Source organism: Aythya ferina (assembly GCF_964211825.1).
Source record: "Aythya ferina genome assembly, chromosome: 24".
Lineage (NCBI taxonomy): Eukaryota > Metazoa > Chordata > Aves > Anseriformes > Anatidae > Aythya > Aythya ferina.
The window spans coordinates 3841250-3861750 of NC_140322.1; the positions used below are offsets into that span (position 1 = coordinate 3841250).

General features: G+C 56.6%; 3 protein-coding genes across 3 annotated transcripts; all 3 read right to left on the reverse strand.

The window, feature by feature from the left end:
* Nucleotides 1-3409: 3409 nt before the first annotated feature.
* On the reverse strand, nt 3410-9143 carry GPN2 (GPN-loop GTPase 2). The gene is made up of 6 exons (XM_084497297.1): nt 9070-9143; nt 7581-8016; nt 5890-6046; nt 5537-5697; nt 4625-4755; nt 3410-4117 (listed from the first exon to the last, which is right to left on the reverse strand). Exons 2-6 carry the CDS (start codon nt 7995-7997, stop codon nt 4045-4047), a joined length of 939 nt encoding a protein of 312 aa, XP_084353423.1. The 5' UTR covers nt 7998-8016; nt 9070-9143; the 3' UTR covers nt 3410-4044.
* A 773-nt stretch (nt 9144-9916) lies between these two features.
* GPATCH3 (G-patch domain containing 3) lies at nt 9917-14508 on the reverse strand (the record flags this gene model as incomplete). The annotated part of the gene is made up of 7 exons (XM_084496867.1): nt 9917-10281; nt 10809-10936; nt 11058-11179; nt 11455-11514; nt 11894-12068; nt 13390-13805; nt 14145-14508. 7 exons carry the CDS (start codon nt 14506-14508, stop codon nt 10062-10064), a joined length of 1485 nt encoding a protein of 494 aa, XP_084352993.1. The 3' UTR covers nt 9917-10061.
* Nucleotides 14509-16551: 2043 nt separating this feature from the next.
* Nucleotides 16552-19492, reverse strand: NR0B2 (nuclear receptor subfamily 0 group B member 2). The gene is made up of 2 exons (XM_084497298.1): nt 18399-19492; nt 16552-17942 (listed from the first exon to the last, which is right to left on the reverse strand). Exons 1-2 carry the CDS (start codon nt 18940-18942, stop codon nt 17662-17664), a joined length of 825 nt encoding a protein of 274 aa, XP_084353424.1. The 5' UTR covers nt 18943-19492; the 3' UTR covers nt 16552-17661.
* Between the last annotated feature and the right edge of the window lie 1009 nt (nt 19493-20501).

Consider the following 20501-nt stretch of genomic DNA (forward strand, 5'->3'; position numbering starts at 1 on the left):
GCTGCGCCGGCGCAAGGAGGAAAGCTCAGCACTTCTGGCCCTGGCGCCCGGCCACAGCGAAGGGCGCAGCTCGCGGAGCACAAGTTTCGACATGAGAGGCTCATTACAATAAAATACAGTCACGGCACCCTGGGCTATGAGCTCATCAGATCAAGAGCAGCAGGGCTGGGCCGCGCTGGGCAGGACCCGGCCTTTGATGGGAAACGCCGGGATGCCGGGAGGAAGCGCACCGTGACTCAGGGCGCGCCGCCTCTGCGGGGTCCCTGCGTGGGGACGGCAGGGACACCCCCTCACCGGGCCAAAAAACGGAGTTTTGGGGGCTTGGGGGAAACTGAGGCATGGCAGGAAAGCCACCCAGGGGGTGCAGGGTGAGGTTGGTGCCGCGGTGAGGTTCGAATGGGCTCCGCCGTGGGAACGCGTTGGCTGTGGGAGGCTGCGCGATGCAGAACCTGCTCGCCCGGCCGCAGCTCCTGGGGCAGAGCCGGATCAGAGCCCTGCGGGGCACTGCTGCAGGGGGGGGGCCCTGCGAGCCCCCGCCCCAGAAGCTGAGGCACAGACCTAGGGCTGAGGATGGAGGATGGGGTCCGGAGGGTCCCGCTTGCGAAGGTCCCTTGGTGGTGGTGGGAGCGGAGCCGGTTTTTGTGGTGGGGGGACAGTGAGGGCCCCCCCTGCTTGGCCTCCACCTGGCCTTGAGCACACCCAGCCTGGGAACCGGCCCCAGACTTGTAATTAGCCAAAGCAGGGCCGGCAGACGTGAAAAACGAGCCATGGGCCCTCGCTGGCCCCTGACCCCAAGGGTTGGGGACACAAGGAGGGGACAGTGGGCCCAGCCCAGTGGGATGTAGGGACAGCCATCGGTCCCTGCTGCTTCTGGGGACTGGGGAGGCTGGAGGACGATGCGGCCTCCCAGGAGGAGGTAAGCGGGCAGCCACGGATTTTGGCAGCGCCCCAAATTGCAGTGTGGCGGGGCCGTGGAGGAGGCGATGCTCTCCGGCCTCCCAGCCGGTCCGGTGGCTTTTTGGGGCTGGGAGGGAGCCCCCGGGCCTCACAACACCGCTGTCAGCAGCTGTGCACCGCCTGGCCCTGTCCTTATCCCCCCCTCACCCAGCTGGAGGATGCTCTGGCATCTCCGGCGCCGCACAGGAATGGGGCACAGCAGAGCCATACACTGGGATTTTAGCATCTGTGGCACCAGCAGAGCTAAGGGACTTGGGGTGCCTGGGGCCAGGGAGTGTCCCCAGCCCAGAGCCGCCCTGGGAAGGGCTGGGGACAGGCTCTGGGAGCAGGGACCTGCCCCAGCACCATGCCCTGGGGCTGCCTCCCCAATGCCATGGCTAGTAGCCATGGCTTTAAGGCTGCCGAAACGGGTCTCTGCTGCTCCAGATTTTGCTGCCTGCAAAATCTGGAGGGTGGCAGGACCCACAGCCAGGCTTGTCCCCTGTCCCCAGCCTGGTTTTGGGTGGGTGGCAGTGGCTGAGCCCCCTCCCAGGGGTTTGGGAAGGCAGCTTTTGGGGTGCCTGTGGTGGGTGCTGCCCTAAGGGGTGGTTTGAGGGACCCCCAGGCTGGTGGCGGTGGGGTTGTTCTGGTCATGGGCAGGCGTTTGGGATGGCTGCGGTGCCTGGAGGTGTCCGTGAGTCTGTCCATGCACTGCCCAGCCCCACGAGGCTGAGCCGTGGCGGGGCCCGTGCCCACACTTGCCAATTCATCCCAGGACCCAATAATTTGTGTCTCGTGTGCTGCAAGGCCAGGGATGGGGCTGGGAGCAGCGGGGACACACCAAAACCCCGCTCAGCACCTGCAGCTGCATCCCCCCACCCCTTCCCCTTCCCCAGAGCCGGGGAGGGAGCAGCACCTGGAGGAGGGCTGGGGCAGGAAGGCCCAGTTTAACCCAGAGCTGGGCCCCCCCAGGGCCGTGCCTCCGTGAGGGTGACTAATGCTGGCCCTGTGCCTGATTGCTCAACGGGGAGCGACGGGAGCCAGGGTGTCACCTCCCTCAGCCCCCGGAGCCGTCCCCTCCCGGCGTGGGGACGTGCGGGCGCAGGACCCGGCTGCAGAGCCACCCTCAGCATTTCTCAGCGGAGCTTCCCCAGGCTCAGGGCTTCTCCTGGCCTCCGATTTTTTTCATTTTCTCCAGCTGCTGGCACAGCACAGCAGGGCTGGGGTTGCAGATGCTGCACGGGTATTAAAGCGCCCAAGCAGAGCGGCCACAAAGGCTTTGATGGCTCTTGCATAACTCCGGCTTGACCTGACCGTACCCTTTTAAGCCACCAAATCTCTCAAAGCCATGAAAAATCAGCCAGAAAGTTCACTTTCTTTTTTTTTTTTTCTTTAAATGCTCACATCTTCCATCCCTTTATAGCAACTGCAGGGCTCAAAGATGACCAGGAGAAGCCCACAGGACCGACGCAAGGCTGGAGTTTCAGCTCTGGTTATGGTTAGATTGGCTCTCAGCCCTGCGGCCCGAGATAGCACTGAGAGGCAGCTGCCAGGTTTCAGCCAGGAATACCCAGGGAAGCCCCTGGGCTCTCAGGGGAAGTGCTCACGTAGAGGCAGGAGACAGGAACTTGACATCTATTTGAAATGTCTTTCATCACGTACTGATCCGGCTAAATACAAGCCCGTCTGTGTGTGCAGGATCATGTGTTTTCATCCCCTTCTTCCCCTGAGCTCGTCTCGTCTGGATTTTTCCAAATTAGGGACACAAAGCTGTGGAAAGGAAGAATTTAATTCCCTGTCTGCCAGGCAAGACCCCAGGCCAATTTTGATAGCGAGCCACTGGCCTGCAGTTGCACTGCGAAGGGCCAAAGCAAGGAGCTGAGTTACTTTCTGTAAGGTCTTGGGCAGAATGATGCATCTGGGATCCTGCCCCCAGCCTGTGTGCCACTGCAGGAGCTGCTTTCCACCACCCCAACCTCCCCAGCACCCCGGTCCCAAGCTGTCATATACAGCCAGGACATGCAGCAGGTAGCTTTTGAGGTCTGGGGGCTGCTGCTGTCACCATCAGGATGTATTATTGTAATTATGTAGGAAATGGGTAAGCCCCAGGATTTGGGATCAGGAGGTATTGCAGGGAAAAAAAAGCCCAGAAAAAGGTGGCTGAGAGCAGATGAGCCAGCAGCCAGGCAAGGACGTAGATGGGAATGATATGCTCCAACCTCCTGCTGAGTCACACAGGGTCTTTCTTAATCAAAAGCTCCCAAAAGCCGCGTTTGCAGTTTCTGTCAGCGTGCTGCGTGCGCACCGAACGCCAGCACTCAGCCCCTGGAGAGGCGCGCACGGGAAGTGACCTGCTTTCACATCCCACAGCTCCCTCCAGCAAAGACCTCGTCTGTTCTCAGGCACATCATAGAGGAACACGACGTCGCGAACACGGCACATTTCTGCAAAGTACACAACGCAACAGCTGCTGTGACGTTCCCACCAGAGGCTTTTTAGCCCCGGGCTTTGTAGCACTCGGTTTTATTTATTCAGGTTCAGCAAACTCACAAGATGAAAGCGAGACGAAGAAGTGTTTTATTAAGAAAGAGTCCATCATTATTTAAAAAAAAAAGAAAAACAACCATCTTTCTGTCCTCCCTGAGACAGATTGGAGGCTTCTCAGCCTGGATATTCCTCTGAGGACTGTGTACAACGCTCCTAAGAAGTAAACCAAGAACTTGTGTCAAGTCTCGCTATAAAAGAGACAACTCAAACTGATTTTTCTTTCTCTGGCTCCATCATTGTCATGATGGGGAAGAGGAGACTTGGCAGAGGTCAGTCTCCTGTACCTGGCTTCTCTCCTCTTGCTACCCATGCCTTCCCCTGGCTAAATCTCCCTCGCTTGCCTTGCTCTCAGCCACAGCCCTTCCACAAAAACGCTGCTCTGCGCAGTGGGGCTGAAGCACAAGAGGTCAAATCCCCACAGCCAGGGAGTCCGGAAGCCAGACTTCTGCATGGAAAGGCTTTCACTTGGTCTGAGTCAGACGCCACGGAGCCTCCCTTCGACTCCTGGCAGGGGAAGGAGAGCTGTCAAAGCAGAGAGCAGCTGCGGCAGGGGCGGGTGTGTTACATATCCATCACTTCTTCTTCCACGGTCTTGTCCCGAGATTGCACATACTTCTCCTGCACTGCAAGTGTGCTGATAACACACTAATTAAGGAAAACAAGGCAGCAGGGCAGGGCTCAAACACTCCCTTCTGCAAGGAGCTCTAACGTTCTCAGCAAGGAACCAACCCCAACATTAGCCTGAAGGCTGGCAGGAAGACAGCAGTACTGGCAGCAGCACGCATCACCTGAGTTATTTCTGGCTCGGGCTGATCCCAGACTCGACAAGTGCAGGAGAATCAATTGTATGGTTTGGACAAAATGCAACGAAACAGTCCAAGTGAGTTTGAAGGAGAGGAAAGTTGTCAGAAGATTCCTCCCACGTTTACAATATCAATTAGCAATACCTGTGGTGGCTTTGGCGTGGACAGATGCTGCACGTGAAAATCTGGGCTGAGCTCTAATGACTTGCTACCTGTAAATCTGAACAGCATCAGATGTTACAAACAACCTGCGAGTGCTGTACCACCTGCAGTCCCTCTTCCCCAACCCATACAGGAGAAATTAAAACTCAGCACAACCGAGGAGCAGTGAAGGATACGAAGTAAAGTGGAAATCAGCTCCCACTGCTGCCGACATCAGGGCTTCCAGGCTCCTGTGCTCCTGGTCTCCAAAGGAGTAGCCGTTGGCTTTGTCCACGGCCTGCATCACCTGCCGCATGCTCTCCTTATCCTGAAAGGGAGGGAGATGACACACAGGGGACCTGGTCCTCCCCGGAGGCAGGAGCTCATGTTGGGCTTTACCGCAGATTTTCCCGAGGCTCAGGGCCACCCAAACAGCACCCAAAGCCCCGATGACGCTTCCGTGCCTCCCTGAGCCCAGAGGGGTGAGAGGACAAGGAGCAGCTCCCCCTTGGGGTCGGAATATGTGATGGACTCACACCCTCCACCCTCTCACTCCCTTTCATCACTGCTCGTCTCAGCCTATCTCCCTTTGTTGACACTTCCACCAACTACAGAATTAACATTTTCAGCCCTTCCTCACAAAGGTACTCCTCCCATCTTCAAATTATTTTCTGCTCCCTGACTTAACAACGTTTCAGGTAATAGTTTGCTTGGAATTGAAATGCAGGCTCAGAAGACCTGCACGGAGGGGGAGTCTTAATTCCCCACCCCAGGTCACAAGGCCCACATAGCCCCAAGCTCATGAGCTTTTCCTTTTCCTTTGGCTGCCACAGAACATTTACAAGTCTGGGTGCATGTCACTGTCCTCCCACAACCCTGAGCCTCTTCATAGCAAAGCTTTTCAGCCCTCATGGCTCTATTTTTTTTCACAGCCAGTTCTTGGGGCAGAAGCGGGCAGAGGCAACACTGATTTTTTTGGATCGCCCTTGCAGAACTCATCCTTCCCCCCACTTTTTGAACACTCAACTGTACCCGAGCTGCCACCAAACATGCTGGCTACGTATCCAGTGCCCCCTGTGCCCTCCACCCCTCTCCTCCTGCTGCATCACCTGGACGTTGAGCGGAACGAAGGACACCAGGCTGTAGTCCTCGATCACCTCCACCAGCTTCGTGTTGAGGCGACGGTAATTTCTGAAGAAGGGGTCCGAAGCTAAATGGTCAACCAAGTAAGAAAGGTCCAGGACCTCTGTGTAATAATCCAGGTTGAAAGCTGCAGGGAAACAGCAAGAATCTCTGAAGGCAATTTGTAAATATCGGCGAGTCCCCGGCCAGAGCATGCCACCAAGAACACAGTGAGATTTGCACCATTTCCCTGACTCGAAAAAAAATAAACGTAGCCGAGCAGCTAATTTGGACCTGAGGCTGCCCTGCTCCACATCTCCCTCTCAGCAAAGTCTCTTACCCAGCTTGCCGTACTGCTCGATCAGGTCCATCTTGGAGAGGACGTTCACGTGGGGCAGTTCCACATGCAGCATGGTGGAGAGCGACGTGCAGAGCACCGAGATGAACTTGCCGGGGTCTGTGCAGTAGTGAGAATCCACCAAATGCACTGCTGCCAGCTGGGGAGCAAAGGCACAGAGGGACAGCACAAGGTCAGACCTAGTAAAGAGCCCATCCTCTTGCTTTTGGGACAGTCTGAGAACGACAACCCATTCAGCTCTAACTACAACCACACAGACTCCTGTGTAGGGAAAGTTACCACCTACCTTCTAGCCTGTGTACACAAAACTTCCTATTATATGAATATAGGATTGCTCCTACGTGCATAGATCCACATATTTCCACTTTCACACCTGTGGACCACCTGAGGGATTCAGGACTGAGGGTGTTGGTGCACAGAAAGGGCTGTGGGAAGGCTTCTGGCATGCGAGGCTGCACCAGCAGCACTTACAGACGCTGTTAAACCTGCAACTGCTCTCCTGTTTCTCAGGGCTTCCTTCCTTGCTGATGAAGTTTCCCTTCTTGTCTGTACTCTGCAGGTTTTTGGGGTGGCAGCTGGGCTAACTCTCCTTCTGAACTACACGACTACCTCAAGACCTCCGCGCTCCCCACAGGAATGCTCATGCACAGCATACGCTCGGCAGCAGCAACCGGAGCACACCTCACTCAACAGGGAGAAACAATTGTCATGTGGTTTGAAATAATAATTAATAATTAAATTAATGAGTCGTTTGATTCCCTGTGTTTCATGCAGCTGTAACAATGTGGTCGGAGATCTCTGCTAAGTTACTGCCTGTTACACAATGTTACTCAAAGTCAGGGCTCTGTAGTTGAGTGTGGCTGAGTCACAGCTCTGCTTCTGCAGCAAAAAATGCTGGTTTGAAGCTCACAGACAGGTGTAAGCACCCCAGTGAGCATCAAAACAGGAGCGTAACTATCTTTTTTTTTAGTAACTACAATTTCATGTACATTTATTTGAATAAAAATGAATTGTAATGTACAGATTCCCAGTGACATTCTCAAGCAAATGAACTTGCCGTTCTTGCTCACACCGTACATGGTTTGCACATTCATGGTTTGGCCCAAATGCAAAACAAATGCAACGTAGGCAAGTTAGCTTGGTTATGGGACTCTTCTCACCTGCACTTCCTAATTTGCATCTTTCATTGTGCAAGAAAGCACAGAGCACGTATTACACTGTGCACAGCGATTTGGTTTGGCTGCAGGAGTGGCAGGTAGGGCCTGAGCTGACACCTGAATTTCTCACAGTGCAATGCAAAGGATCCCCCGCTCACCCTGCATGCACATCTCCCTCCCTGCTCCAAAACACAGCACCGACAGATAAAGCACATGAGCTCTGCGGACAGGACCTTCAAGAAGAGTAAGACTGGGAGGAAGGAATCTGTTTCTGCTCATGGTAATGACCCTGCATTAAACGCCCTGAACAAGCTGCTCTTGCCAATCCCTCCGAGCACAAAATGGGGACACATTCCTCCTCCCCTGATAAAGCACTTTCACATGAAAGGGCAAACAGGTTAGTGAAGCAAACAGTCATTAGTACCCACATCCACAACCAAAAGCCCCGACTACAGGGTACGCAGCTCCTGAGCACAAGGGCAGTGCCGGGAGCTCCCTGAAGAGCCCAGAACCCACCCTGAAATTCCACTTGGCCATCTGGGCAAAGACGTTCTTCAGGGCGCTGTGGTGGGTGTAGAGCTCCACCTGCCCCGGGCAGTCAAACAAGTAGTAGTGACCCCTGAGGGCGGCCAGCTTCTCCTGCAGCCAGTCGAGGTTGGCCTCCAGGTACTCCATGCAGTAGATGAGCCCCCCGTTGGGGCCCAGCTTCAAGCTCTCCATCACGTCGGGTAAGGTGATGAGCTCGGAGATGTCCACGGCGCACGGGTAGGGCATCCCCTCGTTGGCGGGGTCCAGGTTCACCACGGCCACCTTGCGCCCGATCCTGCCCAGGAACTCCTGCATGCCGTGGCAGTAGGTCGTCTTCCCGGAGCCCGGCGGCCCGATCACCACCTGGCCGAAGGCCAGCGCGCTCCCCTTGCTGCCCTCAGACATCTCGGCTCATTTCCTTCTCCTAGGCGAGGAAGGAAAAGCTCCCGTTTACCATCTCGTTTGCATTTTGTAACAACACCAGGCTGGGTCTTCGGACCCGCAGGGAATTCACGGCCAAGGAGCAGGAGGAGAGGAAGGGAAAGCGACGCGGTGTGAGCGCTGCCCCCGTTCACTGCTGGCACCCCCTGCATTAGGGTCTGGTCACTACGCTGCCCCTGTCACCCCCTGCCCACCCAGCCTCTCACGTCATGGATGAAAATTGGCACAAAACCCCAGCCAGAGCTGCAGGGCTGTGCTGTAGGGTGCAGGTCCCTTCTCCTGCCTGCCTTTGGGGTGAGTTTACCCCGGCTGGGCCCTTCCTGGTGTGACAGCACCCCTATATTCCCTCAGTGGGTGCAGCGTGTCCCCAGGCCCCTCTTCCAGTCCTGTGTCCCCATGTCCTGACCCTCCATGCCCTCTCTCCTCCCCACCTACCCCCCTCGTCTCCCCATGTCCCCACATCCCCTCCCCCATATCCCACACCCCACACCCCTTTCTCCTCCCCATGTCCCCTCTTCCCCCCCGTTCCCATGTCCCATTTCCCTGCAATGTCCCCCCCATTTCCCCACATCCCCCCCCTCCTCCGACCCCAATTTCCCCCCTGCCTGTCCCCCACCCCCTCCCCTATCCCCTCTTCCCCCCCATGGCCTAATTCCCCCCCATATCCCCTCTTTGCCCCCATGTCCCCCCTCCTTGCCCATGTCCCCCCATATCCCCATTACCCCTATGCCCCCCATGTCCCCCCTCCCTCCCCACATCCCCTCCTATCCCCTCTTTTCCCCCACATCCCCCATGTACCCCTCACGCTCCCCTTCCCCCCATTACCCCTCTTTCCCCTGTCCCCCCCATGTCCCCCCATGTCTCCCCCATATCCCCAACCCCCCCTCCTTACCCACGTCCCCCCATGTCTCCCCCCGTGCCTCCCCACGTCCCCCCGTGCCCCCTCTTTGCCCCCACGTCCCCTCCATGCCCCCCACGTCCCCCCAAATCCCCCCAAATCCCCCCAAATCGTGTCCCCCCCCCCCCAGCCGCTCACCGCCTCCCCTGTGCCCCCTCCCCGGCTCCGGGCCGGCCCCGGGCCCCGCTCCCCACGTTCCGGGCCGGGCGCGGCCGCCCCCACAGCGCCCCCTGGCGGCCGGCGGGACGCGGTGCAGGCGGGACTCGAACCCGCGCCCCCCCCCCGGCTCCGAGCCCTGGGTCCCCGGGTTCGAATCCCGGCCCCGGCGCTTCGTCCCCCAGGCACGAACCCAGCCCCCCGGGGTAACCCCAGCGATGTGAAATCGCTCTGCGCGGTCCCTGAGGTGGTAATCAAGGAGTGCAAAGTCAGCATGAGGGCTGAGACAGAGCCCGCTGGCACAGAGAACACCTAACACACATTTAACGCCACAATACCAGGTCACCGGGATGAAAGCTCCCAGGCCAGGGGACTTTGTGCAGCCTGGAATCGGCCTTGGAGAGCCATGGAAGGAAGCAGCCGCTACACACAACCACAGGGAGACGCCTCCCGAAGGCTGCCAGGGCACGTCTTTCATCCCGGTGAGTTTCTCCCAGGACTGTGGGATCGTCACGCCCAAGCAAGGCGAAGCTGCGGGCCAGCAGCAAGCTTTCTGCAGGACAGTTACGTTGCCACAGCTGGCCCTGTCTGTACTTGTCCTCCCCTAGGTCTCAAGGATCCGCGATCTACGAGCTCTAGTTTTTGGGATGAGCTGGCTGCAGACCTAGCACACAGGCTCAGCTGATCCAGGCAGGAGTATCAGCTTTAAAGCTCCAGTATAAAATGCAACACCCACCCCACTGCCAGTGAACAAATATTTCCCCCTCTCACTAGATTGGTTCTGGGAAAAAAAAACACAAACACAAACAACCAAAAAAAAACAACCAAGTTTTGGTTTTGCTTTTTTTAAAAAAGACTCTTTCTTCCAAAAATAAATATATGAACACTCTGCTCCAGACTCAAGACCAGCAGGAGCCAGCCTGCGGTTGACAGGAGCAACACTAGTTAAAAAAAAAAGCTCTGACAGTCTTTACTCAGGGTGACTGGGCACTGAAACTCTCCAGAGTGCCCTGCGATGCCCGGACAAAGGGCATGTCCTGTCTGTACTTCATGGCAGTGGGCGGCTGGCGCCTGAGGAGCTGGTCACCGCTGTCTATGGGGTCAGGGTCATCGTAGATGGTCGAGATGAGAACCGAAGCGTCCCGCCGGGGCTTCTTCACCCTGCTGAATGTTGGTAGTTTCTCCCCATGGTATCTAGAAGGAAGCAGGTGGTGTTAGGTCCAACACTGAGGCAGTGAGACACCCCTGTAACCCCAGACTGTCTCCTCCATGTGCTACAAGGGAGGACTGAGCTGGTGCAGTTGTCCTGTTCCTGTCTGTGAGATGTCCCTAAAACAAGAGCCAGCCCTCAAGGCACACAGGTCTTGCTCAGCTCACTCGGGCTCTCCCCACAAAAAAAACTAGCAGAGGTGACCCTTAATTCTTGAGCACAGCTGCCCTGTGCTCTTGTGATGCATGAGCCTGAAAATGGTTCCACTCCTGACCTAGCGCAACCCCTTTACGAATGCTGGACTGCTAGGACAAACGATGTGTTCAGTTTTGGAGTGCTGGGGCTGGCCCCACTGCCTGCTGCATGGGGACAGCGGATCCCTGGGACAGCCTTACTGTCCTGGTTCACACTCCACCCCTTTTGCTGCCATGTAGCTGTAGTAGCAGCTCAGAGAGCCCAGGCAGAGGCTCCAAACACGGGCTGGAAGGGCAGGGCAGGGCAGGGCACTTACCCCAGCCCCCTCTTGCATCTGGGGTTCTGACCCTCGTTGTCCAGAGCTTCAGCCATTCCAGAGTTGCTGCTCCCCAGCCCCTGCCCTTCCATCCAGCCCTGCTGCTCCAGCACCTTCCTGCCAAAGCCCTGGGAGAGAAGAAAAACGTCAGAGCTGGTGGACAAAGCCCATCTGCATCCCCCAGAACCCTCCTCCTCCTCCTCCAAGACCCACACCCTCTGAGCACTGCCCCCACAGCCCAAAGCTCACCTTGGTGTATCTCTCAAAGGTGCCGATTTGCTGCCCTGAAACAGAGCCGTCCTCCAAGCCATCCCGGAGCCTCTGTTCCAACCACATCTGGACCGAGTCCCGAGCATCCTTATCGCCTCCATCTAAGGAGAGAGAAGCAGGAGTCAGAGCAGCACAGCTCAGGAAAGCTGTTTGCTGCTGTGATTTCCCCCAGAGCGGCACACAACGAGGAGGCAGAACCTGTTCTTTTTGGCAACTCTCACAGCCAGATGAGAAAAAATGTTGTTTCAAGTGCTCTGACGGCCTGGACGCTTTCAAAGGATGACAGAGCCAAAGCGTTCCCCACGTCCAAAATTCTGCAGGGTCAGAACTTCCCAACCTCCCCCGTTTCCTAAGGAGTTTTTCCAAGCTCAGATACCTTTGTCGTAGTAGACGCTCATGTCCACGTCCCAGTCATCTGCAGTCTGCTCATCAAAGTCTGCCAAAAAAAAAAAAAAAAAAAAAGGAAAGAACCAGTTTTGGTGGTGGCTGTGGAAGTCTGACAAAGAAGAGCTGCTTGCTGGTGGCCAAGCCCCCTGATTTCTCTAACAAAATGGGAAGAAATGGGGTATTAGAGACCACACAAGCCACAGTGCTTACCCAGTAGGACCAGAGGGGTCTCTCTCTGGTCCTTGGACTGAACCTCTGCATGTTTTGTGATCAAGGGGAGGTTTACAAAGCAATGGCAAGATGCCTGCCTATATTAGCAGCTGAACTGGAAGGGTTGTACCCGATTTACCTGCTCCTGCAGGCTGGGCCCCCAGTCCCCTGCCTGTGGTGGGCAGTTTGTAGCTCAGTGACACAGACACCACCGTTACCTCCGTTCTTCTCCTGCCAGTACTGAGCATCCGTGTAGAAGACGAGGCCGGAGCCTCCTTTCTCCCACTTCAGCTCGATCTCCTCCTCAAAGAGCCGCTCCTCCACGCGCTCCTGCTTCGTCACGTCCTCGTGCAGAGCCTCGTGGCGCTCCCACTCCTCGCAGGTGTCGTTGTCCTGCAAAGGAACCGGCCAGAGGTGGGTGACAGCAGCAGCACAGAGCCTCCCTTCCGCTCCCCCAACCCTCCCGGCCCGCTGCAACGCCTCCCCTACGAAACAGCTTTGTCGACAGAGCTCGTCTCAGCCTGCTGCTTTCAGGCACTGACACGACCGGCGCTGATGACCTCATTCCCCTGACTAATGCCATCCTCAGAGTCAGCAGACAGAAGTGGTGAAAAATACCACATCACACCCACTTCACGGCATGCTTTCAGCAGCGTACCCGCTCTGCAACGCGGAGATGCCCATTTAAGGAGCAGGTGTGTTGTACCTAAAGTCAGCACCAGCAACAAATTAATTCCACTCCAGTCGATCCCGAAGGAGATTTTATCAGTTCCAGAGGAGAAGCTGGCTGGCACCGCCACAGATCAGGCTGACAGCTTTATGCTGCCTGCTCAGTTTTGGGCACAGCCCTTCCAGGGAGACATTAACCAGCTAAAGAACGGCCAAAAGAGCAGCTAGAGATCCAGGAAACGAGCCTGTGAGAAACGGCCAGGGGAGCAGAGATGCTTAGCATGGAGAAGAAAAGACCGAAGGCAGCTATTGAATAAGAAGCCTGTAAAGGAGGGAACAGAACAAAGTGTTCTCTGTGCCCGCTGTTGCTAGGAGAACCTGATGGAATAAAATTGCAGCAGAGATTTGACATACGAGCTAATTCTGGCGTAGAGTGGCGGGACAGCCAGGAACGGGAATGGCTTGCCTCGGGACTGTGCTGCCTCTAATGACACGGGTTTGGGCGAGCAGGCTAGACAGGCTGCTGGGGGGAGCGAGATAGTCTCTGGAGAGCCAGTCCAGCCCAGTTTTCTAGGAGTCTTTGTCAGGAAAGCCATTTTTTTTTCTGAATGACTAATGTGTACTGCAGGAGCATTCGAGGTCAACCACTCGTGATGCTCTGCGTGTCGTTGCCAGAGCCCTAGCGTGCTCCCCAGACTCCAGCCACCTCATTTACAAGCAACAGCAGAGCCAGACCGACCGGCCACGCAGCAAGCAGAGGTCCCCTCCTGCAGCACCAGCTACAGCCTGCACTCACTCCTCTGGACTGAACCCTTCGTGCTGAAACCCAAAAGCAGCTCAGCTTGGACGAGCTGTTTCAGAGGTGTTAACGTCTGCACTGCTACGTGCACCAAGAGGCTCAGCATGCCAAGACATGAAGAACTACATTTAACATCGCTTTCAGACAAGTGATTTATACACCTAAAAGATTAAAAGTGAGCTCTGGGAGTTATATCAGCCCCCTCAGCTTTGACCCCCTCAGATGGCACTAGAAAAACCCACTTACGTCATCTGAGTGCGACTCCTCTCCCTCCTTTTCCTGCCCCTCATCTTCCTCAGCGCTGGCTGGATCGGTCGCTTCAGATCTTGCCACAGGCCCCTCATCCTCCGTGATCTCATCCCCCGCGGCGGTGTAAACTCTTTCTTCTTCTATAACTGTCTCAGTGTCCTGGTATTCAAAAGGCACGTTCCCATACCTCCGGGATGAGCCTGTCTTCGGGAAATCCAGCTGCAACTTCTTGATGACCGGGGGAGGCAGCCTGCAGGCACGGATCAGCTCCAGGAAGACGCTCAGGGGGGTGCCCACGTTCCCGAAGGGCATGCAGGAAGGGGGGTTGAACTCCGGGAGCCGCCTCAAGTCTGCTTCCGCCACGGCTTCGCCTGCAGCCCTCGCGTCCGCCCCGCTGGGAGATGACTCGGCAGCTGGAAGAGAGAAGGAATTATTTTTTTGGGGGTGCCAAACACACACCGTGCACCGGAGAGGGATAAATCAGGGCCCTCCTGATCAGAAGGAGGGGGAACAGACCCCAAACCGACTCTTCTTGCCCCAAAACGAAATTAAGGGGCTAAAAACCCCCATGAAGGGTTTTAAGCAGCTGACACGGGCTGCTGGGACCCGGAGCCGAACTCTTCTTGCCCCATAACGAAATTAAAGAGTTAAAAACCTCCAAAAAAGCTTTTAAGCAGCTTGGAACCGGGCCCAAACGGGTCGGGAGGGGAGGGGAACCCCCGGTGCCCGGTTCCCCCGGTGCCCGGTCCTACCTGTCCCGGGGCCCAGGCGGACCCTGCGCACGATGCAGCGGCCGGGCAGCGAGGCCCCGGCGGGCCCGACCCAGCTCTTGCCCGAGTACATGCGGACGAAGCGGCGGGCGCGGCCGGGCCTCACGGCCACCGGGCAGCAGCAGGTGCTCGGAGCCCCCCCGCCGCCATCCGCCGAGCCCCGCTCGGGCCGGTGGCGGTAGTGGAAACAGAGGAAGCCTCCGGTTTCTAGGAACTGGCTGAAGTAGGAGCGGAGCTGTGCGGAGCGCAGCGCGGCCGGGATGCCGCTCACCAGGCAGTACCGGGCAGCCCCGGCCCCGGTCCCGGCCCCGCCGCCATTACCGGCCCCGCCGCTGGGCGCCGCCATCTTGTGCGCGTTGGGGCGCGCGGTGATGACGTCAGATACCTGAGGGGAGGGAGGGAGGGCGCCGCCTGGTGGCTGGGGGGGGGGGGGGAAATGGGGATGGGTGCTGGGGGGGGCACTGAGTCATTGAAGCCCAGAATGCCCAAATCCCAGAATCCTAAAATCCCAGAATCCCCAAATCCCAGAATCCCCAAATCCCAGAATCCCAGAATCCCCGAAATCCCAGAATCCCCAGAATCCCAAAACCCCAGAATCCCCGAAATCCCAGAATCCCCCAAATCCCAGAATCCCCAAATGCCAGAATCCCAGAATCCTAAAATCCCAGAATCCCCAAAATCCCAGAAACCCCAAATCTCAGAAACCCAGAATCCCCAAATCCCAAAATCCCAGAATCCCCAAAATCCCAGAATCCCCAAATCCCAGAATCCCAAAATCACAGAATCCCAAAATCCCAGAAACTCAGAATCCCCAAATCCCAGAATCCCCAAAATCCCAGAATCCCCAAATCCCAGAAACCCAGAATGGCCAGGGTTTTCAGGGACCTCTGAAGATCACCCAGTCCAACCCCCTGCCGAGCAGGCTCACCCAGAGCACATTGCCCGGGACAGCATCCAGGCAGGTTTTGGAGGCTCTGCAGCCTCTCTGGGCAGCCTGTCCCTGTGCTCTGCTGCCTCCCAGTACAGAAATCCCCCCTCACATTCAGCCGGAACCTCCTGGCCTTCAGTTTGTGCCCGTTGCCTCTCGTCCTGTCACTGGGCACACCTAAAGAGACCAGCTCCATCCTCTCAACACCCTGCCCTCAGATATTTGTACACATTGATGAGCTCTCCCCTCAGCCTTCTCTTTTCCAGGCTAAACGGGCCCAGTTCTCTCAGCCTGTCCCCGTACGACAGGTGCTCCAGTCCTCTCATCATCAGTGGAAATTAAGAACATCAAACATCTGGTTCCTTAGTTATTAAACAAATCCTCTTTATTATCTGAATAAAATATACTTAATATGAACTCACAGAAGAGAATCCCTTAGAAAACTAATGACAACCATGTAAAGTTTTCTTAATTAGCTTCTGGTTATCTTACTGGGTGCTAAGGGCGCTGGGACGTGGTGCTTGGAGACAGGGTCAGTGGGTGACGGTAGGGGATGGGTGGGCCAGGTGAGCTTGGAGGGTTTTCCCAACCCTAATGATTCTAGGATTCTCTGTGTCATGGGCAGGGACATGAGGTACCACCTGGGGCTGGTTCCACCATGCAGGTGGACCTGCGGGGATCCCATCCCCAGGAGCTGCTGGGACCAGAGGGGCTGGGGGCTCTTCCCTGTTCCGAAATGTTTGCCTCGGTGTCACCGTAGCGATGGGGCTGTTCGGCACCCAGTGCACTGTGACTCACGCATGTGTCACCGCTGTGTGGCTCACGGTGTCTGTGGCTGGCGTGGGCCTGCGGAAATCATCCGGTGACTCACACGCTCCTTCCCCGTGGAAAACGGCTGTCAGGGGCTGAGATCACCTTGGAAGCAGCCCGTCACCCTGCTGCAGCTGGGGGGAGAGCTGGGGGACAGGCAGACAAAGGAGTCCGTCCTCCCACGGGGCTGCTGGCTAAAATTTGAGGGGTTTCAGTGGGTAAGAGGGGACGGGGAGGCCTCGTGGGGCTTCACCAAGCACGGCAAACCTGGTGGTCGCGGTGCCTGGTGGCACCTCCTGCACATCTAGCTGAGTCAGCACCCAGCAGCAGGCTGGCAGGGAGCCCTCTGGGCGAGGCTGTGCGCGTGAAGGAAGGCACAGCGTGTGGACAGGCCACGCTTCTGCTGCCTCTGCAAGTTTCTCTCTGCCGGGCGCTCAGGAGATTGCGAGCCACGGGGCTGTGAATCAGCTCCCCTGTCCACATCACAACGCTCCCCTGCGATGATGAGGCAGGAGGATTTTTATGGAGAGCCTCTAGGGAAAGTCTCTGTCACTGTTTGCTCTAGCGTCCTTCCCACGCCAGGCCCGCAGCCAGTATTTCTGGAAACTTAGAACCCCCAAAATTTGACACCATCTTTGAAAGTCAACGCCGTTTTCCAAAGTGTAAAACATTTTATTAAAAAAATAATTTACTGTATCTTATATACAAACCACGAGAATGTTCACTTATAAAATACTGACATCCGACTTGTTGCAAAAGCTGCAGACAGGAGGAGCGAGCTTTCCAGACGCGCTACATGTACAACCTGCTCTCACTCAAGACAGGAATGTTTTCTTCTGCCACTAAGTCAGTTCTGCCTGTTTCTGCAGCGTTACAGCTCAGTGAGTTTCTTCCTGTCACAGGAATGGAGGTAAAACCACAGCCTGAGACACTCAATATTGCTAAAATCACCACATGGTGGATGGGTAGGATGGAGCCCCTGGTATTCACGCAGCACTACATGATGTAGGTTTAGCTGCTTTTAGGTAATCCATTGCTCTGCAATCATGTTGCAGCTCATGGCATAGTGAAGAAAAGATGCAATCTAATAGAAGGTAGAACGTATGAATCTGGCTACCTGCACACCCTGTAAGATTTTAAACTCTGGCCTCTTCCCTCTTAGTACATGAGGAAGATTCTTTATGAATATTTCTAAGATTTCATGCACAATAGAGATAGACCAAAGCTTCACCCAGACCAAATTCCACTTGGTAACACTCAGTGTGTGATCCCACTGAAGACAGGGTACTCAGCACACCTAAGTACTGCATCACCAAGCTGTTACAGGCTTTCAGCTGAGGCTAAACCTCATCTCTTGGAGTTAGCAGCAAAATACACATGGATTTCAGTGGGACCAAGGATTCACTGAGCAAAAACCTGGACAGGCTAACCCCATCTGCTCTGTGTCACAGAGTTTACTGGCAGCTACTTATCATCAGCTACAGGCCAGGGAAAGTCACATACACGCACGCTCCCTGAAGCTGAGACTGGCACAGGTGGAGCAGGTGCTGCCATAAACATCTGCCGACTCCAAGTTGTTTTCCTGTGTGCTCTGCGAAGCCTCGCTGAGTCCTACAGCCTCATCCTAGTGACAGGCACATGCACAGCCAGTTCTCTGCAGAGTCCAGGCACCCAGCCTGCTAAATCCCCACTCCCTGGGTCTCTCTGCTCCCTGTGAGGTGTTGGGGAGCGTCCACAAGGCTGGCAGCCGAGCGCAGAGGCTCAGAGCGCCATGCGTGGCGTGGGAGCCAGCTGCCTGCTGGTGATTTCGTACAGCATTTCCGCGATGAGCTCCACGATGTCTGCGTTGCCGATGATGGGCCGGAAGAAGAGGTCTGTGATAAGGGCAGGAGGGATGGATTTCAAGGTGGAGGCAATCAGCAAAATGCGGGCAAAGCGGCCCTGGTCCTCAGGGTGCAGGGGCCGCAGGACCTCCTGAAGTGCTCGCTGGGCTTCCCGCTGGAGGCTCTCGATGTACAGGGAGGCTCTCAGCCCTGGGACGTCTGCCAAGAGAAAGGAGGAAAAGCCCATGAAGAGGGAGGCTGGAAAACAGCTCCAGGTTTCTCCCGTTCCCTTCCCCTGCATCTCAGAGGGAGTTTCTGAGAGCCACGCTAACGAGATGTACACAGCAGTGCTGAGACGTGGCTATTTCAGGGCTGCTGTTTTGAAGGAGCAAAAACAGTTAACAGGGCAAACAAGCCCCACAGAGTACGTATGGGGCTCTTTGTTGTTTGCAGAGCGACAAGGTCTGTGTTTTTAATGCTATATTTAACAGCCCTCCTTCCCGCTTCCCAGCTGCCAGCTGCATTATCGGTGCTAACGATAAGGCAAGCAGCCCTCTCTGCTCTCATGCACGCTCCTGCCCGTCCTCCAAGCCCAGAAATATGTTTTTAGATGCTAACACGTGTGGGGCCTTCTCTTGCTACCAGCAGGCAGGGCTCAGAGGGTCGAGCACTCACCAGGATTAAAGAGAATGGCTCCCTTCAGGTAGGCATATTCCTTGGGGCTCAGGTCCAGGCTCCAGAAGGTGTTGAGGCAGCACTGCAGCCGCTGCACGGCGGCCAGCGTGGGCTGCGTCCGCTCGGGCTCCTGCCGTTTGCTTTGGCCATCGAGGAGGATCTTCTTGAGCATGCTGGGGGCCGGGGTCTCCATCACCTCAAATGTCACCATCTCCTGTGCCAGCCCCAGGAGGAAGAGGGGGACCCAGCAGCTGTCCAGCAGCAGGAGCTGGTCCCCTCGCGGCAGCAGGTGGAAGGAAGGGAGGTTTTTCATGAAGCTGACGGTTTTCACCAGCACGTCGGAGGCAGCCTGGCAGGTGACGTGGGGTGTCCGGAGGCACACCGTCCGGCGCTGGTGGCACAGGCAGCGCTGGTGGGCCGGGCTGCAGCTGCCCCGGCTGTGGTTCAGGTTTTGGCTGAGGAGGGTGTAAAGGATGGCGGTGCGGTTGTCCTCCTGCTGGCATTGACACCTCTCGCAGTCCATGTCCACGCTGCTGCTCGTCATGGCTGAGCTGGGAGCCCGGATCCTCCGCGCAACTCAGCTCCTGCTGCAGCAGATGTGAGAGACCCGTAAACTTCCTCCCTGCCTCAGCCTGGAAACACCCTGTCCTCCCCGCTCTGCCAGCACATGGCCGCTCAAACCAGCTCTTATAAGGCTCGCTCGCAAGTGAAACACCCCCTTCCCAGCCTTGACCGCTCTGTGATTAAGCGGTCCTCATTAAAAAAAAAAAAAAGCAGCCGTCCCCTGACTGATTGGCTGAGGCCAGCAAGTTCTCGGCGTGGCGTCAATGGCCGTTTTCTCAATGAAGAGCCAGCAGCTGCCGCAGGGGGGGACGGGGCAGCGCGGGTTGGGCGGCCTTATCGCGATTACCCAAACAGTATAAACAAAGTCATTAACCCGGGCTGTACCATGGCACCAAGGCCCCGCGCTGCAATCAGGCAACACTATATGGCAGGTGTCACTGCCAAGGAGTTCACACACACACACACGGCACCCGTCTGGAGCGAGGGCCCTGTGGCAAACGGCCTGTGTGCTCTGGCCTTGGAAAGAGCAACCTGGAAGTCGTTTTATCAGCAGATATTTGCCTAACCTTGTTGACAGGAGCCTCACTGCTCTTACAGTTAAGGAAGCGGGTGAACTGAACAACTCATCCCCAGGCAGGCCCCGTGTGTCACAAGCAAAATGCTGGGCAGGGGCGGGCCAGGTTTATAGATTTTCACCTTGAATTGCTCAGGTATGTGTATCTGCTGATCAGGAGTTAGCTTAGGGAAGGGGCAGTGTCTGAATACTGATTTCAGGAGGCTTGCTGGGGAATCCCCTGGGCAGCAGGAGCCTGCGGGCAAGGCAGGACCCCACGTGTCACAGGGGAAATACTGGGCAGGGGAGGGCCAGGATGGTGAATTTTCACCTTCAATTCTCAGCTATCAAAGAATCACAGAACGTGAGGGACTGGAAGGGACCTTGAAAGATCAGCTAGTCCAATCCCCCTGCCGGAGCAGGAACACCTAGATCAGGTCATGCTGGAACGCGTCCAGGCAGGTTTGGAATGTCTCCAGAGAAGGAGGCTCCACAACCCCCCTGGGCAGCCTGTCCCAGCGTTCTGGCACCCTGTGAACCTCCTGTGTTCTAGCCTGCACCCTCTGCCCCCTGTCCTTTCATGAGATGTCAATTATTAGGTGCCAAGATGGATTTGTACGTGGTACCAGCACAATTTGGTTTAGGGGAGGGGCAGCATCCAAACACTGATTTCAGGGGGGCTGCTGAGGAATCCCCCAGGCAGCAGGAGCCTGTGTGCAGCACAGCTCGCCCTGATGGGGACAACCCTCCCCGAGCATCCCCAGATTTGGGGGGTGCAGACAGGGGGAGATCACACATGGGGGACACCCGCCGAGGCCTGTGGGGCCTCCTGGACCCATCCCCACACAGGCTGCAGGCCCCAGCCCCTCTTAGGGCCTGGGTGCGCGGCCCCAGGAGCCGTGCGGGAAGGGGGCGGCGGGGGCGGCTCGGGGCCCACCGGGGCTGGGGGTGGGGGGATCAGGGCCTGACCCCCCGAGGCCTCCCCA

Excerpts from the sequence above, each read along its gene's own strand:
- GPN2 (XM_084497297.1), bottom strand. The coding sequence starts at position 7,997 with ATGTCTGAGGGCAGCAAGGGGAGCGCGCTGGCCTTCGGCCAGGTGGTG. Across the intron at positions 5,698-5,889 it reads CGAGCAGTACGGCAAGCTGG|CTTTCAACCTGGATTATTAC; the intron begins GTAAGAGACTTT and ends GTTTCCCTGCAG. Across the intron at positions 4,118-4,624 it reads GCTGATTTCCACTTTACTTC|CACACTTGCAGTGCAGGAGA; the intron begins GTATCCTTCACT and ends GTGTGTTATCAG.
- NR0B2 (XM_084497298.1), bottom strand. The coding sequence starts at position 18,942 with ATGACGAGCAGCAGCGTGGACATGGACTGCGAGAGGTGTCAATGCCAG. Across the intron at positions 17,943-18,398 it reads AGCCATTCTCTTTAATCCTG|ACGTCCCAGGGCTGAGAGCC; the intron begins GTGAGTGCTCGA and ends TTCTCTTGGCAG.